This window comes from Gobius niger (genome assembly GCF_951799975.1).
Source record: "Gobius niger genome assembly, chromosome: 11".
Lineage (NCBI taxonomy): Eukaryota > Metazoa > Chordata > Actinopteri > Gobiiformes > Gobiidae > Gobius > Gobius niger.
The window spans coordinates 29,281,720-29,298,258 of record NC_136862.1 but is presented as its reverse complement, the minus strand read 5'-3'; the positions used below and the strand labels follow the sequence as shown (position 1 = coordinate 29,298,258).

Sequence of the window (16,539 nt, the reverse complement as noted above, 5' to 3'; positions counted from 1 at the left end):
CTGTCCCGCCTCTCCTCACTTCCTCAGCACCATCACTGTTCGTATGGGAATCTGCTGTATCGACATGCAATCTAGTATTGACTTGGCCTAAGCTGCTGTCTGCAAAATGTGCCCGCCCGACCGAGGTAAACATCAAGGAATTATGGCCACGGGGATCTTTTGGCAGCCCGCAAAAACATCCCCCTCTTCTTCAGCAGCAGCCTCACTAGAGCAGGGGGAGGCAAGTTTGCTCGGTGGAGGGCCGGGTTTCTTCATCGTCAAAAGACCAAGGGCCGGACCCTCCAATTAAAGCAATTGAAGTAAAGCATCACTTTCTGCATATGCCAGTGTTGTACATCAGACACACTGGAAAAATGTCCATCTTAAATTAGATTTAAGTTGTTTTTATGTTAAATTTGAGTCTGTTTGAACTGATTTAAGATCAGATAAAAACACCAGTGCCAATGGAAAAAATAGAAATCCCCCACATTAACTTTAACTGTGAAAATGTTTTTTTTTTCCCTGGAAATTACACAAAATAATCTGAATTAAGAAAAAAACGTGTGCTTGTTCCATTGGAATGAATAGGTTATATCTGCTTTAAGGCCAGACCAAATCTACTCAATCTTTAGATTTAAGTCAGTGTTCTTAGAGTCTTATTTTAGGATTATGGCCTAAAAGGGTGCTCTGCTAAGACATTTCAAGGAATTGACAGTATTTTTCACATTTCTAGAGTACTTTAACAGGCATTTCATTTCTGATTTGGGGCGACAGTGGCACAGATGGTAGAGCAGGTCGTCTCATGATCAGAAGGTCGGGGGTTTGAATCCCACCTCCTAAAAGTGTACACTGTCGTTGTGTCCTTGGGCAAGACATTTCACCCACATTGCCCCCAGTGTCTGCGTACATTGATGTCTGAATGAGAGTATGAATGGGTGAGTGGTTCCTTGCTGTAAAGCGCTTTGAGTGCCTAATGTATGTGGAAAAGCTCTGTATAAGTTGAGACCATTTACCATAATATTTCTCAAAATCATCTCGAGGGCCAGAGTTTGATGATGGAGGGCCGGTTTTGGCCCCCGGGCCTGACGTTGCCTACCCCTGCACCAGAGGCTCCAAACTGGCTCTTACATCCAAACCTATAGACCTCCTTGCTGCATGCATAACATTCACAGTCCATCTTGCAGTCAGTCAGTCTGGAGACCTTTACCGGAAAAAAAAACACCGAAGACCCATGAACATCTTCCCAGACCTATGCTGTAAGTCAGTTGTCTCCATCATTTCATGTCCTTCAGGATCATAGAGTAGTTCGGAGCAGTCCAAGAACCCTTTGAGAGACGTGCTGCAAGACCGAGGACAGGCTCCTGAACAAACACAAAAAAAAGATTTTGATTTCATTATAAGATCTTAGCACAGTGACATATTTACTTCAGTCATGATCCCGTTGAGGCTGAAGCAGTTTGTTTTGTGGGTAAGCCTATGTTTTATCTTTTCCCTCCAAGGTTTGCCTCTATGTTGAAGACTCACCTCGCTCCGGTCGAGAGGCAGTTGTTGCGGTTCGGGTTCATGCAGAACAGCGAAGCCACTCCGTACACGCAACACAGCAACATGGACACCAGCTGCGCCTTCAGGGACATCTTCAAGAGCTAGTAAAACAAATACAGCATTTTTAGCCTTGTCAGCGAGAAGTCAATAGCTTCAAAAGGGATTCGAGAGATGGACTTAAGGGGAGACACTGCAGGCAAAACTCAATTTTTTAAGTTTTCAGGTTTTGGGCCAAATTGGTCTCTGAACATATAAGCTTTCACCCGGAAACAGAAAACATGCCTAATCTTCACAGTAACATGTTTAAATATTGCGCTGATTCAATGTTCCCCCATAGACTTATATGGGAGAACAAAATTTCAAGGGCCTTTTTCTCAAAACACATTTTTCTGTCATTGTGGCGACACTATGTCCACGTCAGTCGGACCTAAAGACTTCACATTTTCCAGCCTTGGACTGAACAATATTTGGAAGATTTTTTCAGAGGGATTTTTTATTATTTAATCCCTAAGCCCCATTTATTGAGTTTTGAATGTCAAAAAATGAGGTGAAAATTGCAAATCCAAAATCCCCTCTGAAAACGTCTTTGTAACTCATTCATCAATAAAATGAAACAATAAATTTGAATGTAGCTCTATCCGTTATTCAGATTTCGTCGCCGAAAAGATGGGAAATTTGGGGCATTTTTAGGCATAAAACACCTTGTTCTTATATGAAAAGACAAAATGACAGAAAACTTGCAATGTATTTTTTTCTCACATTTATGCCAGTGATCGACAGCAAAAGTTTCAAATTGATATCTGTAAATTTACATTTTTTCCCTATTCGCCTGCAGTGTCTCGCCTTATTAAGGTTGTTTTAACGGATGTCCTTCCCTCAGATCCAGGCAGAGTTGGTTTTGAAAGTATTATATCTTAAGAAACAAGACAATCATGAAACATTTTGACTCAATATGGTCTTTCACACCATCACACTCATCCAACCACTACCGTAAACTATGCATATTAACTCTTTACCTGCCTCTATTTCAATTACCACAAATCACTATTCAATCTGTTTCGTCCGAATGATATGACATCAGCATGTTTTTAAGACTCACCAGTATTGGCGTATAGTTCCACCACTCAGTAAGGTCTCAGACAACTTCCAGGAATCTTAGTTTAGAGCCTTTAATTCCTGTGTAGAAAAGTCATGTCACTCTCACTCTTTGCACGTCCAGATTGTTTGGGTGCTGTGAATTACGCCTGGGTAACTGCTGACTCACAGGAATGGCCTGAAAAGCCCCGAAACCTCCAGTATATTGGGCACAATGAGAGGCTTCTATTGTGTGTCATGTGTGTGGGGGGCAGATTGAATTGGTTGACTTTTGCCCCAGTCAGTGACATAGGGCAATACAGGAGCGACACATAGGCTTTGAGTTGTAGTTACATCCCAAAACGTGCGATTCACGAGACCAGCAGAGGGCGGTGGAGTGCTTAGTGTGAGGAGTTCTTTTTACCCTAAGAAGGAGGCAGATGGAATATGCAGGGTTACTTTTTTTTAATTGCACATTTATTTACATGTTGAATGTGTATGAATGTATATATATTGTTTATATGTGTATTTCTATATTTAGATAAAGCATTTAAAAAATAAGTCACTGCTGGTAAATACTGTACATCAAACACACTGTGGTGTCCAAGCGTTTTCATGTCCAGTATTTTACCTTTTAAAATCTCTTTCTTATTTCTGAATTCCAATGATGCTGAGCGACATGACATCACAATCTGAGTCCCACCCACTTACGGTCACATGCCTGAGTTTGGACCATAGACTGTAAAAAATAATGGACGTCTTCTGCTCACTCCTCCCCGTTTACCATAATGACCACGGCCGTGGGGGAATTCATGGTGGATTTACAGACTCCGCCTCCCCAGCTCTGACGAAGCATGTTCCTAAAAAGGACACACGGGCGGGATCTTCACTGTAGACTCGGCCCTTGCGTGACGTGTAGCTCGCGCTGCTCCAAAGCTAACAGTCCGAGCCTCATTAAGTACGAGATTTAAAAAATTCTTCTTACGAAAACCAGCCTTAAAGAAACCAGGAGTTAAAGTTGTTTTTAAGGTGTCTAAACTCCAATGCTTTTCAATGGGGGCCTAGTGGCGATATGGAGGTACTACAGCAATGGCGGCCCCCAGTGTCGTGGTCATAAAGCAGGGCAGCCAGCGCCCATTGGTTTGGACATTAAAAATCCCTTTACATATTAAGATAAAGCACGGCCAGTCATGTGCTAACCAGCTATTGCACAAATATTTTACAAGAAAGAAAACACTCATGCTTGACAATACAAGACAAGTTTTTGTAACTTTTCAGTTTATAACGTTTTAGACAAATCTTCAATTTAACCTTGTGTGTTTTATGTCCATGAGTTGGCACATAGCTGAGTAGCTGGCGTTTTGATTTATCCCTATATTTACATTTTTTTGCTAAAAATGTACGGGATTTTTTTATGCCTGTACTCAGACGCGTGACCGGAAGTGGGTGAGACTGTTGAGCTCTATAGAGTTCAGGGCTGTTTCCCAAAGCCTAGGTACCTTCCCTGGCCTTGGTGTTGAAGGCAGTACCTTCAAACTCACTTTCTTCCAGTCCGAAGCAAGTACCTTGGTCCAAAAAGAGCTGCTAATGGAACACACTTCAAAAACTACAGGAAGTGACATCACAAAATAAAAAAGGAAGATATGGGGAGGATCTGCTGAGGCGGAGGGGATTCTGAAGCGCTGGGGGTGAAAGTATAATTATGTTTTTTACAGAATCTAAATAAATAACAAGCAGTCAGAGATGATGAAAACTATCTGAAAATACAAAGTGAAACTCGAAAGGGTGACTAAAAACTTTAAATAAGAATGTAAAAGTGCCTCATGTCAATTAAATTCAAAGCCCATGGAACAAATCTGGTTCTTTTGTTGCTCCATGAAGCGAGGAAATTTGCTTTAAGGTTGTATATATGTTATCAAAGTTAGCAAAACAAATCCTAGAATTATTTTTTCTATTGTTAACTAAAAAGACAAAGTCCTATAATGACCACTGTCTGCAGAGCCCTTAAACAAGTTAAAGCATGATTTTTTTTTTCCTTAAAAAGTGGAACTTAAGTGATTTAACAGTGATTTTTTCTTTTCTTGAGAGCCGTGGTGCATTCTGGCTTGAGCAAGGCAGCGAAGGCTACACTGATGTATCCTTGGTATATTAGCCACATGCTAACCAAGGGGAGGACACATGCCTCCAGACAACTTGAACATTGGAGCAGCACTTGGGCGTTGAGTGATGATGTAGATGCCTGACCACGCCCATATCAGGCTGCGTCTGAAACCATCAAATTGTCGCCTCTAAGCACTAACACTAGCAACTAACTCCTTAACCTTTCATGGGGTCGACTGTTAGATCTATGCAGTTAGGGAACTAGACCTTCAGCAGAATTTGCAAAATCCGTCCATCCTTAAACAGGGGAAAGGGAAGTGACATCATCAACAGCTGTTTTTCTTCTTCTTTAAAGTTATTGGTGGAGTGAGGACAAACAAAAGTGCATGTCGCCCCCTACTGTACAGTGTCCAACAACAGCATAGTGTCCAAACAAAGACATTTAAGGAGAAAAATAAATCCAAATGATCCAAACATTTCCCTTTAGTGTTATTTTATTTCAACAGCTGTTTCATAAAGCTACATTATGCAAATGATCCACGTGGCTTAAGTTTCTGCTAAATGAAAACAAAAGCATTTAATCTGTTTCCTGAGTTTCCTCTTTAACACTGACATGTGACTGAGCTGTGGAGACAACATGGATTTATCACTTTTATAAAGTTTGGCTTGTGCAGAATCTTAATTTTTAATTATTATTATTTTTATTATTAAATGTGCTCCTGTCAATCAACAGTGGTTGCGCATGAGTCACTCGAGGGTGGGGGCGAGGGGGGTGGGGGGGGTTTGGCGCAGTGGCTTATGGGATGGCACATGTCGAACAAATCAACTTCAGAGAACATCGTGTTATAGAGCAATGGTGGCATGGAATTCACTCCCACAATTCCTGGTTTCTGGGATTCACAATGTTAGTTTTTCCAAACGACTTAGATTGTATGCACTTACTTTGGAGTAACTGGATCATCTATGTAATGACTTTACAATGAGCTATGTCAGCTGATATGTTTTTGTTATATTTGATATGATACCCCGAGTGTGGTAATATTTGTTTTCATAGAAGAGTTTATGTTGTTATATTGTCATGTTCAGTAGGGCTGAAACAGTTAATCGATCGGTCGACTAATAATCGATTATTGAAATAGGTGACAATACTGTTAAAAATTTGTTAAAAAAAAAAGGGAAGAGAAAAGAAGGAAAAATGAAAGAAAATTTACTAAAAAGGAAAGAAAAAGAAGAGAGAAAAAAAGAAAAAAGAAAAAAAAAAGGAAAAGAAAAAGAAGAAAAAGAAAAGAGAGAGAGAAAAAAAGAAAAAACATTTACCATCCTAATACTCTATTTACAGCCAGTCAATTAGTTGTGTAAATAACTGATGGATTGATCGACTATCAAAATGACCGTTAGTTGCAGCCCTAATGTTCAGTATATATGTGTTATGTTTCGTTGTGTTTCGCTGTGTGTGTGTGTGTGTGTGTGTGGGGGGGTATGTGTTTTGTGTGCACTTCTGTATTTGTCTTCATTGTTGCACAGCCTTGATGTTAATATTTGTTTAAAATTGTTAAGACCCCAGGAAGAATAGCTGCTTTATTTAGTAGCTAATGGGGATCTAAATAAATAAACAATAAACAAACATAGCTCCTAATCACCGGTTAGTTAGCACCAGAGGTCCCTATGCTAAAGTGGCTATGATAGTTAGCATCAGAGGTCCCTATGCTAAAGTGGCTATGCTAGTTAGCATCAGAGGTCCCTATGCTAAAGTGGCTATGATAGTTAGCATCAGAGGTCCCTATGCTAAAGTGGCTATGCTAGTTAGCATCAGAGGTCCCTATGCTAAAGTGGCTATGATAGTTAGCATCAAGGCTCCTTTTCCTAGCTACTTTCTAACTGACAGACCAATTCGGAAGCAACTTGCCATGGCGGACGCTGACGCACATCCGGTTTGGCGTAAAAGCTCTTAGCAATTTGATGGTTTCGGAAGGAGCCGTAGTCTTTGGCAAACAGCCCATGGGCTGTCATGTCATATCGATAAGCATCACAGGATTTGCAAGACAGTAAAGTAATGGAGATTTTAAAAAACACTGGAGTTACTGTTCACATTAAAACACTTGAACACTACAGTGTGTTAGATGTATTTACCAGTAATGACTCAGCTTTTTCTCCACTTTTTATACTGTTTTTAGCTAATGTTAGTTTATGGAAAATCTTTGCTAGTTTCCACAAACCAGGCATGGTTTGCACGGGTGCATTGCAATCTTATTTTGAACTGTGTGTACCCTCAGTTTTAGGTGCAACACAATATAATTTAATAATAATAATTATGGCTTACGCTTGTATTGCGCTTTTCAAGCCTCTGCTGCCAAGTTTCTCAAAGCACCACATTGTAGTCATTATTCAGTCATTCCATACTTGGTTTTATTATTATTGACCTTTATTTAACCAGGATAGTCCCACTGAGATTAATAATCTCTTTTTCAGGGGAGTCCTGGCCCCAGAGGGGAATATATTGTACATGTTTTTAGTGGTAGGGGAAACCAGAGTACCCGGAGGAAACCTATGCAGGCACAGGGAGAACATGCAAACTCCACACAGAAAGGCCCCGTCCTGGTGGGAATCGAACCCGTACCGTCCAGCTGTGAAGCACGAGCGCTGACTGACGCGTGAATCTCACCCTTCTGAAACTCTACTGCACTCTTAGTCAGTTTGTTCTGGAGCCGGCGCTGCCACAAACAATTCATAATGTTCTTTTCATGAGTTATAAAGATAAAAAATATGTCTTTTTCAAAAAGAGGCCTGTTCTATTTTTAAACCCTCCTCCGCAAAACTGTTTTTCCAGCAGACGTCAGGTGATGTTTTGAGAGTGTGAGGCTGAGAAAACATCGTTAACATGTTATCGTGTGAAATCTCCCGGAAAATGGCTCCATCAAGCTCTGGGGTTTCTGTTAGCTCTGTCTATGTGGTTAGAGTTTAACTCAGCTCCCATGTTTGTGAGAAGATGAAAAAGAATAATGAAGCTTACATTTCGAGTTTTAGTGGCCTATTATGCATTTTAACTGTTTAAGCTACTTTTCCACACTCAGAAAAGCTGCAGGGGCGAAAAACAATGAAGTTTTATTATTGTTAGTTAGGAGCTCAATGAAGGCAATTTGAGCGCTGGAATGATCAGGAGAAGGTGTTAAAACATGAGGGATTAATACAAGAGGGCTCTGGAGAGTGTATAAATATCCAGGATTCAGGCAGTTACACACATGTGCAGCCCTTATCTCAGGCAGAACACTGTTCCGACCTCAACGTCGTGGGTTTGAGTCCCGGCCCTGCTATTTGTCTCTCAGTGCTCTTCAGCCTACAAGTTAAAACAATCTTAAAATGCATAAACAACATTACAACACTAACCCTGAGAGCCTGTGACTGTCCTTTATCACAGCAGTGTGGGATCTCAAACTCATGTTTAGAGTAAACCTTCAGTGAAAGACACAAACATCATCCACAGCTTTACGCCACGCTCACACTAAAGAGTTCAGAAGCACTGTCCTAATATTTAAGCATCAGGTCGTCTCATGAGCAGAAGGTCATGCTCCTTCCTCCCTCCCTCCCTCCCTCCCTCCCTCCCTCCCTATCTCCCTCCCTCCCTCCCTCCCTCCCTCCCTTCTTCTCTTCTTCTTTCCTTTCTTTCTTTCTTTCTCTCTCTCGGCCTCCCTCCCTCCCTCCCTCCCTCCCTCTCTTTCTCTCTTCTTCTCTTCTTCTTTCCTTTCTTTCTCTCTTTCTAACTTCCTCCCTCCCTCCCATTCTTTCTTTCTTTCTTTCTTTCTTTCTTTCTTTCTTTCTTTCTTTCTTTCTTTCTTTCTTTCTTTCTTTCTTTCTTTCTTTCTTTCTTTCCTAATTGAGATCAAATGTGGAGATGAGACCCAGAGATTTCTTCTCATGGTTTGGTTTACGAGTGATCTATTAGTTTATCCTTTTCCATGGAAAGCGCTCTGCCTGACACTACGATGTTATGACACACTAACTGATTCATACAAATGAAATAAAACAGCTATAGCCTTATAACCCGCCGAGCTGCAGCCCATGAATGGGAAGGGCTTGGTGACAGATGGGTGGTCCTTCTGAAAACCACTGTGCTGCTTCAGCTCATTTTGTTCCAAGGCAACAGGAAGAAGCGCCAGAAAAAAGGAAGTATCATTAACTGCAAAGGCTATTTGTGATAATGCGATGTTTTTTTGGATTTGGAAATGTAAAGTAGGCTGTGAACAACAAGGCTGGAATAATATATTTTTCCCACGGAACGCCTAAATCCAGTGGAATGATTTACTTGTGCTCTTGCCATGGATTTATTATGTTTTTCTTGTGCTGGGACAGTGACAATGCAATGTATTTTTAATCTATTTGTTACCAAACCGGATACGTCTATACATTTTTGAAGAGGGTATATGATTTTTGTCATGTTTTTGGCCAGCTTTTTAATAACTCTATAATGACATAATATTTAACTATTGAGATTTATAGCCAGAGAGTGTTTCTTTTTTCAACTTTGCCTTAAAATGTAAAGAGGTCGTTCTCGCTGAGATTTTTTTGCAAAGATGTCTATTCTCCTCACTCCATCGGATCGCGTGGCATCAGTCCGCTCCCCCACTGCCCTTCAGCCCCACATCATGGCTATAATCCTCATGACGGCCTCTTGCCTCATCATTTCCACCAACCTGCTCGTGGCGGCGGCTTTGGCCAAGATCCTCCTCAAAAAGAGGCGCCAAAGTTGGTGTTTCGTGCTGAACCTGGCTGTGGCGGACACTTTAGTGGGAGTAGCCATAACCGGTTTGGCCACTGAGGATTTTAACACAGACGACGGCAACGGCACGCAGAGCAGACCCCCCAACATGGCCGCCGCCGCCGCACCGGGCCGGGGCAGGTGCCTTCTGAGGATGACGTTCGTGAGCTCTCCGTGCATCGCCTCCATCATGTCCATGTTTCTGATCTCGCTGGACCGCTACGCCGCCATCAAACTGCCGCTGAGGTACGCGCAGAGGTCCGGGAGGGGAGTCGCCGCGGGGGCGCTGGCGTCGCTCTGGGTGTGCGCGTTCGCCCTGGGATTCATGCCAGGTGAGCAGTCTGAGGGGATGGTTGGGGATGGTTCTCAAGCCCTGAGATTATGGGGGCGACAGTGGCGGTTAGAGGCATCTGTGATGGAATGTATGCGTAACCATGGCAACAGGTCCATCAGCAGTGAAAACTTACCAGAAACCCTAAAAACTATTGGTCCTGGAGCATCCTAGAGGCCACCTGGATGGAAAGTAAAGACAGTAAAATCAACCTTTTTCCCCCCAAAAAAGCTGCATAATGCACCTTTAAGTGCATTATACGTAAGGGATAATGTATAGAACGCTGGTCATTATCGGGAAAATAAGCACCGACAGGGCGAACCGGACCCCGACGCAAAGCGGAGGGGTCTTGTTTCGCCCTGAAGGTGCTTATTTTCCCGATAATGACCAGCGTTCTATACATTATCCCGCTTATTATACGGCCATTTGCCAACTGAACACACACAACATAAACGTCGTACACTTTTATGAAGGTCGAAAGGTTTATTTAATGACTTCCGCGACAAATAGTTCCCAAAAGTTTGCGCGTTGCTCGGCAACGTTTGGCTAGGCTAGAAGCAGCAAGGCTAGAAGCTAGCCTAGCTACTTAGTTGAAGGTGCAGTTGGAGAGGAGGAATAGTGGTGAATCTCTGGGTAAGTTGAAAGTCAGACTCACGCTAACTTCACGAGCAATTCCCCCAACTTCTCCCGCAGTGACGGGGACAGAGATAGTGTCGCTACTACGTACGCGCGGAGTGATATGAAAGCACGAACTCCGTTGCCATTGGCAGCGGTCATTATTTTTCTCAGAGGTCCTTTATCAGAAAATAATGACCGGTAGAACGTTGGGAAATCCCATTCAAATCAACGGAGCTTCTACTTACGTTGTGAAGAGCCGTATAATAATGTTTTTTAATATATAATATATTTTTTAAAGCAATGAATATTAGTGTGTATTTGACTTTCAGTGACCCAGCGGCTGTTTATGTGGTTAGCATGGCGTCTTTAGTTTCCATGACACTGGCCTTTAGGACTACAGGATCAATTTTCTTTCAGTATTTTTTTAAGGTTTCTGGAGGGTTTTCTGGATAGAATGTGTACGTAACCATGGAAACAGTTCATTTGTATTAGACCTTTCAGTGATCCAGGGGATACTTAGGTGGTTAGCATAGCGCTTTTACTTGTAGAACGCTCCAGAATCAATTGTTTTGGGGGTTTTCACTGCTGATTGAACCGTATCCATGGTTATATACATTCCATTCCACAAACCTACCAGAAACCCTAACAAACTGAAATAAAATTGATCCTGAAGCATCATATGAGCCACAGGATGGAAAGCGAAGGCGTCGAGCTAGCCACAGCCACTGGGTCACTGAAATGTCAAATACGCACTAATATCCACTTTTTTGTGTGCATAAAACGTTCCACAATGCACCTCCTTAACTGTCTCCTTTGGGTGCCAGCCGTACCCTACTTACTGTAAGGTTTGTCACCTGAAACTCTTCAGTAGTTTGCTTAATGCAGGTCTCAGAACTGAAGTGTGGATTTTCTCCAAAGAAACTATTTTTGTAAGTTAGGCCATGTGCGGGATTGATACTTTAACCCTCCTCTCCTACTCACCTGCCTGTAGATAATGATGTGTGATGTTTTGTGAAAATGATTACCTGTCCGCCATATTATTCTTATAATTCCCAGACTGTGAGGGTTTTAGTGCACATGTCCACTGGATGAACGTATTTTTAGGAGCTCTGGTTTTATAACCTGGCAGCCATAGCTATACTAGAGTTATACGACTCGACTCGTAACACAGCTTGAACATAAACCTGTTGACTTGGAACTCAACTTAGATTTGTGTGTGTCTAAAGGGCAGTGACTTGTGCCTTGACTTGCAACCTGGCCAACAGACATCTGACTTGTGCACCACAGATTCAAACTTGATTCATTCATACAGTACACAAGCAGGCTCGTATACTTTCACAATACCCCCCACACAACTGGATAATCACATACCACCTTCCTGCTCTGTGTCCAGTGATGGTGCCCTCTCTCCAGTCGGAATTCTACAACGGCTTCTGCGACTTCTTCTCGGTGATCTACGACGTGGGGATCATCATTCTGTACAGCGTCTGTTTCTTCCCGGTGCTGTCCGTGTTCGTGTACATTTACCTGGACATCCTGAAGATCGCGTGCACTCACCAGCGGCAGATCCTGCAGGTGCGGCAGGCGGGGTCCCGGACCAGCGAATACGGGAACAGCACAGACCACAACCTGAGGGTAAAGCTAATCACTCAGACAATCACACAAATCCAATGAAAGGAAATTTGAGCCACACCCACACACAAAAGAAGAAAACGCAAAATAATATTTCTGTACTGTAATTAATAGCGAACGCTGACAGATTAATATGTACACGTATTGAACTAGATAGTCAGCACATGCTCTTAAATCTTAAAGGAACAGGCCACCGTTTTTCCATACTGTGATATGTTCTTATCTGAGCTTAGACGAGTTGATACGTACCTGTCTGGTCTTTGTGCCCGTGGAAGAACTTAGTCACTTCTAACTTCACCCCATTTGGAGCTATAGGAATACATTGGTAGAGGCCCACACAGACATATTTCAGAATGTAAAAACGGCGGCCTGTTCCTTTAAAGGGGGGGTATTATGCAAAATCAACTTTTTCAAGCTTTACATCATGTTATTATGTCATTCCCTCATTAAAAACATGCCTGAAGTGTTGCCTTGGCACATTCACGTATTTCTGAGTAATCTGTAAAAACTCTGATGGCGGCCATTTTAGGGATAGGTTTGCCTGAGTCCTCCTAGGAACGCCCCCACCTCCTGGAGACGCCTCCGAGCTTTCGTCACCAGCCGAGTAACCAACCACTGCTCCTCAGCAGAACCCCCTCCCCACTGATGCCACAGACAGCGTGTGGAGGGGGCGTGTCGGAAAGGGTCAGAGGTTCTTAAAGAGACAGAGGCCTATTTCAAGACATTCGCTACAGCCATTTTGAAAGAGCAATTTTATACAAGGCAGTTATTCTAATTTACTGCATTTACAGACCAACAGAAGGTTTGGTCATCATTGTAGTGTGATATAGACTGGTGCTATGGGATTGAAAAAAGCATGATACCCCCTCTTTAAAACATCTACATCTGGTGTTATTGTTTTGTCCATATCGAAGTAATCCCGGGCTGCTCCTCCTGCAGAGGCAACTCTACCTCACCCTCCTACGATAAACAGAACCGCTAAAGTTACTGACGGCAAACCATTTACCACACTAAATGAAACAACAAAAAACGAGTTATAGCTTCAAGAAGCAACTCATATTATATTGCGGTACGTGAGCATTAAGAAGAATTCTTAAAAAAAAAATCTGAATTACTGTTGTAACTAAACAAAAAGCTTAGTGTTTTGTGTATGAAAATGCATTCAGAATGTTTGTGTGTACTTGATAGCATGCAAATAAATGTTTTGTTGTAAAAAAAAAAAAAAAAAACACACATCAGGAAGAGTTGCCGAAGTGTTTACCGGTTGATGACAATGGAGTTCTTAATAAACATAAACATAGGAGAAAGAAAGAAAGTGCCATTTGACATTGTATTATACATAGTTTTGAAAAAAACCCCAAAAAAACATCTGGGCAGACTAGTCAGAAGTCAAATGCACAGAAAAACATTGTAACCAACAGCTTGTGTAAAGTCCTGGGTAACATTTAATATGCCCCGATGTAGCATGCACACTAGCCTTTAACTCCAAGACACAAAACAACCACCGAAACCTCTCCCTTTTTAGCGTTGAATGTCCTCTCAACGTTTTATCCAACTGAAACCTGCTGTCCAGCACTTAATTAAAAGAATATATTCATTTGCTAGAGATCCGGTGAATTCCCAGTCGTTACAATAGGACCTTATCACAAGATAAACGGCTCCGAGAGAAAAAGACGGACACGCCTGATGGGCCGCTCTCAGGGAACTATAGTTACAGGGTGTAACTCATTGTTCTTGTGCATAGCAGTTATCAGTCTGTGCAACTGCCTGACCGTTCGGGGGTAAAATCAATCTGTTATAGTTTATTTTGTGTAAGGTTAAGTTGCTATATGGTGCAGTATTTGAGATGTCTGAGTGCCTTGTGGTTATAGTAGTTAAAGCCTGTCCACCGTTCCGTGCCGTCTGTCCAAACAATCCCATCGATCCCACATTGCTTCGTCAAACAGTGAGGCGATAAACTCGTTGGGTGAATTAGTTGTAAAATCGATGTTCTGTGACCTCTTTTCCCCAGCCGCGGAGCCCGTACTGGAGCCACGTCAAAGCCCTGCGCACCGTGGCCCTGCTGGTGGGCTGCTTCCTGCTCCTGTGGTGCCCCTTCTTCATCACCTGCCTCGTGAAGCTGCTGTGCGGGAGCTGCCAGCTCACCCAGCTCTTGGAGGGATACCTGTTTCTATTGGGACTGTCCAACTCCCTCATTAACCCCCTGGTCTACGCCTTTTGGCAAAGAGAGGTGCGTCTGATGTTGGCGGATATGTTTTCTTGCTGCAAAAGGAGAACTCAGGGACAATCGGGGGCCGGAGGAAGGTGCAACCCACAACTGCATATTATTATTACCAGAGACAATGCTAGCGCGAAGTCTACAAGCGAACGGGGATCATGAAACTGTCAGCCTTTACGATGTGTTCAACAGTTTTGAGTTTATGGATCATTACTTAAAGTATATTATAGCGTCAATATTTCAGCTTTTAACCATGTTTTATCAGGTAGGTTTAGATTTAGCGTCCCAGCTCTAAGTGTGGAATAAATATTGTCCTACTGCAGCTTGTGCAATCCAGGAAATCGGGGACAACAGATAGTTTAAAGCCAAGGTATCCAAGGTACGTCCTGTGGAGTTTGAATCTGGCCCCAAGGCAATTGTTAATTTAGGGTTTTGGCAGGGCATTAGAGCGGCTAGATGCAAGTTGGCCATTTTACGCTCACCACTGCCACCTCAGGTCATACGTGTAACTGCACCTTCTATATTAAGCTCGTGCGTGACGGCAATTTGGACCCGAAGTAACAACTTTTTGAGTGACAGAGCGGGATTTTAGAGGCAGTTGTGGTGAACAGGTCTGTAGGGGGAGGAAAATCATTAAATGAATAATGCCAAAATTAAGGCCTTAAAAGTAATTAAAAAGCATTACAATTGTTTTTAAATATTATTTTAACACGCTCAGTGACATTGAGGAGCTGTTTTTACTGCAAACATCCCTCAAAAAGCTATGGTCTAAAACTAATTCAGCTGCAGCTTGTTCTCAAAAGTTGCCTGTAGTGTCCAATCTGGTGTTGAATGAGAACATCACTTTGATATTCTAAATTAATATCCTCTGTTTGATTGAATGTTTAAACAATTTTCATAATTAAATATGCCAAGATCTTTTTCATTTGTAGCATTCAAATATAGTATATTAGCATGAAAAATCATTAAATATGACCTGCAGAAACTACTACTACAGAAAAGTATTGAAAACACAAGTGCAAGCCTGAACAACACTGAGCTCTGCTGCATTACAGCCTATCGGAGTTTGAGTAGTTCTACTGGACATTTATCTCTGCTCTGCATGTAAATAGTAGAAATCCAAATAAAAAATTGAGACTTGGACCACTTGTACAGAATTTTAACTAAATCCACACAAAAGTGATTTGTTTTGTTGTATTTGCAAAACAGCACATAACAGTGTGCTTATACTCCCCCGTTCTTATACATTCATATTGTTTTTGAAAATATATTTCCAATGGTCATGTTCAGCACGCAGGCACAGTTTGAACATGGGATTTCAGCCCACAAACCACAAAATTGGTTTTAAACTGGTTTAGAGCAAAATCATAAGGGGGGAGTACTGATGTTTTGTTTAACTTTATGGTTTGGGAAATCAATCACAATGAGAAGCTAAGGCTAATGAGGCAAATTTGTGGATCCAATAACTACAAATAATTGACAAGGTTCAATAATTTTCTGGTTTGCTCATTTCTTTCAAAACCAGCCCTTTGTTCAGAGGAAATTCTGACCACAAATTGGAGAATGCGGTGACTTGTTTTCAATCAAGAGCACATTTTCACAGCATTAACTGTCATAAATCCTCTCAATAAAGTTTGGATAATTTTATTATCATGACATAATTAGCTTCCACGGCCCACGCTTCTCCAGGTATAAATCTGCTCCATTTGTCTGCTGAGCCTTTGGCAAACTCCGAAGCGCAGGCTGTTTGTTGATCCAGTCTGCTGACACGTAAAATTCAGCCCGAGATGACAAGAAGGAGGAAGTTCCCATGACCGGAGGCTTATCCAACTGTAAACAACACCCCGCATCAGACCGGCGGCTTCACGTAATGGGCCCACGTCTGCATCAGAGCATTTACAGGGAGGATATACAGTATGTTTGATTTACTGCTCCCTATGGAAGATTTGGACCAGCCTAGACCAGCTTATTGTCGAATGTTTCGTGTTCCAACGTGCGCTCACGTGACACCGATTTTGAAGTGGAGGACCGGTCGGGCACTCTGCTGAAATCTGACTGTCATTGTAAGTATTTCAATTCAGCCAATTCACATGAAACACGATCTAGCATTTAGTTTTGTCTTCTAGCGTCAAAAACTGTTTTCATTGTTTAATCCCATTCACAAGACTTTTAACCAGAAGATTAACTTTAACTGGAGGTTTGTACAGAGCCAACCAACCAACCAACCAACCAACCAACCAACCAACCAACCAACCAACCAACCAACCAACCAACCATCTGAGCCAATATATA

General features: G+C 42.1%; 1 protein-coding gene and 1 long non-coding RNA gene across 2 annotated transcripts in view; both read left to right on the top strand.

The window, feature by feature from the left end:
• Nucleotides 1–16,539, top strand: part of LOC306970430 — a 441,258-nt gene that overhangs the window by 81,601 nt on the left and 343,118 nt on the right. The window lies entirely within an intron of this gene.
• gpr119 (G protein-coupled receptor 119) lies at nt 9,336–16,061 on the top strand (the record flags this gene model as incomplete). The annotated part of the gene is made up of 4 exons (XM_079566727.1): nt 9,336–9,780; nt 11,791–12,032; nt 14,041–14,333; nt 16,007–16,061. 4 exons carry the CDS (start codon nt 9,336–9,338, stop codon nt 16,059–16,061), a joined length of 1,035 nt encoding a protein of 344 aa, XP_079422853.1.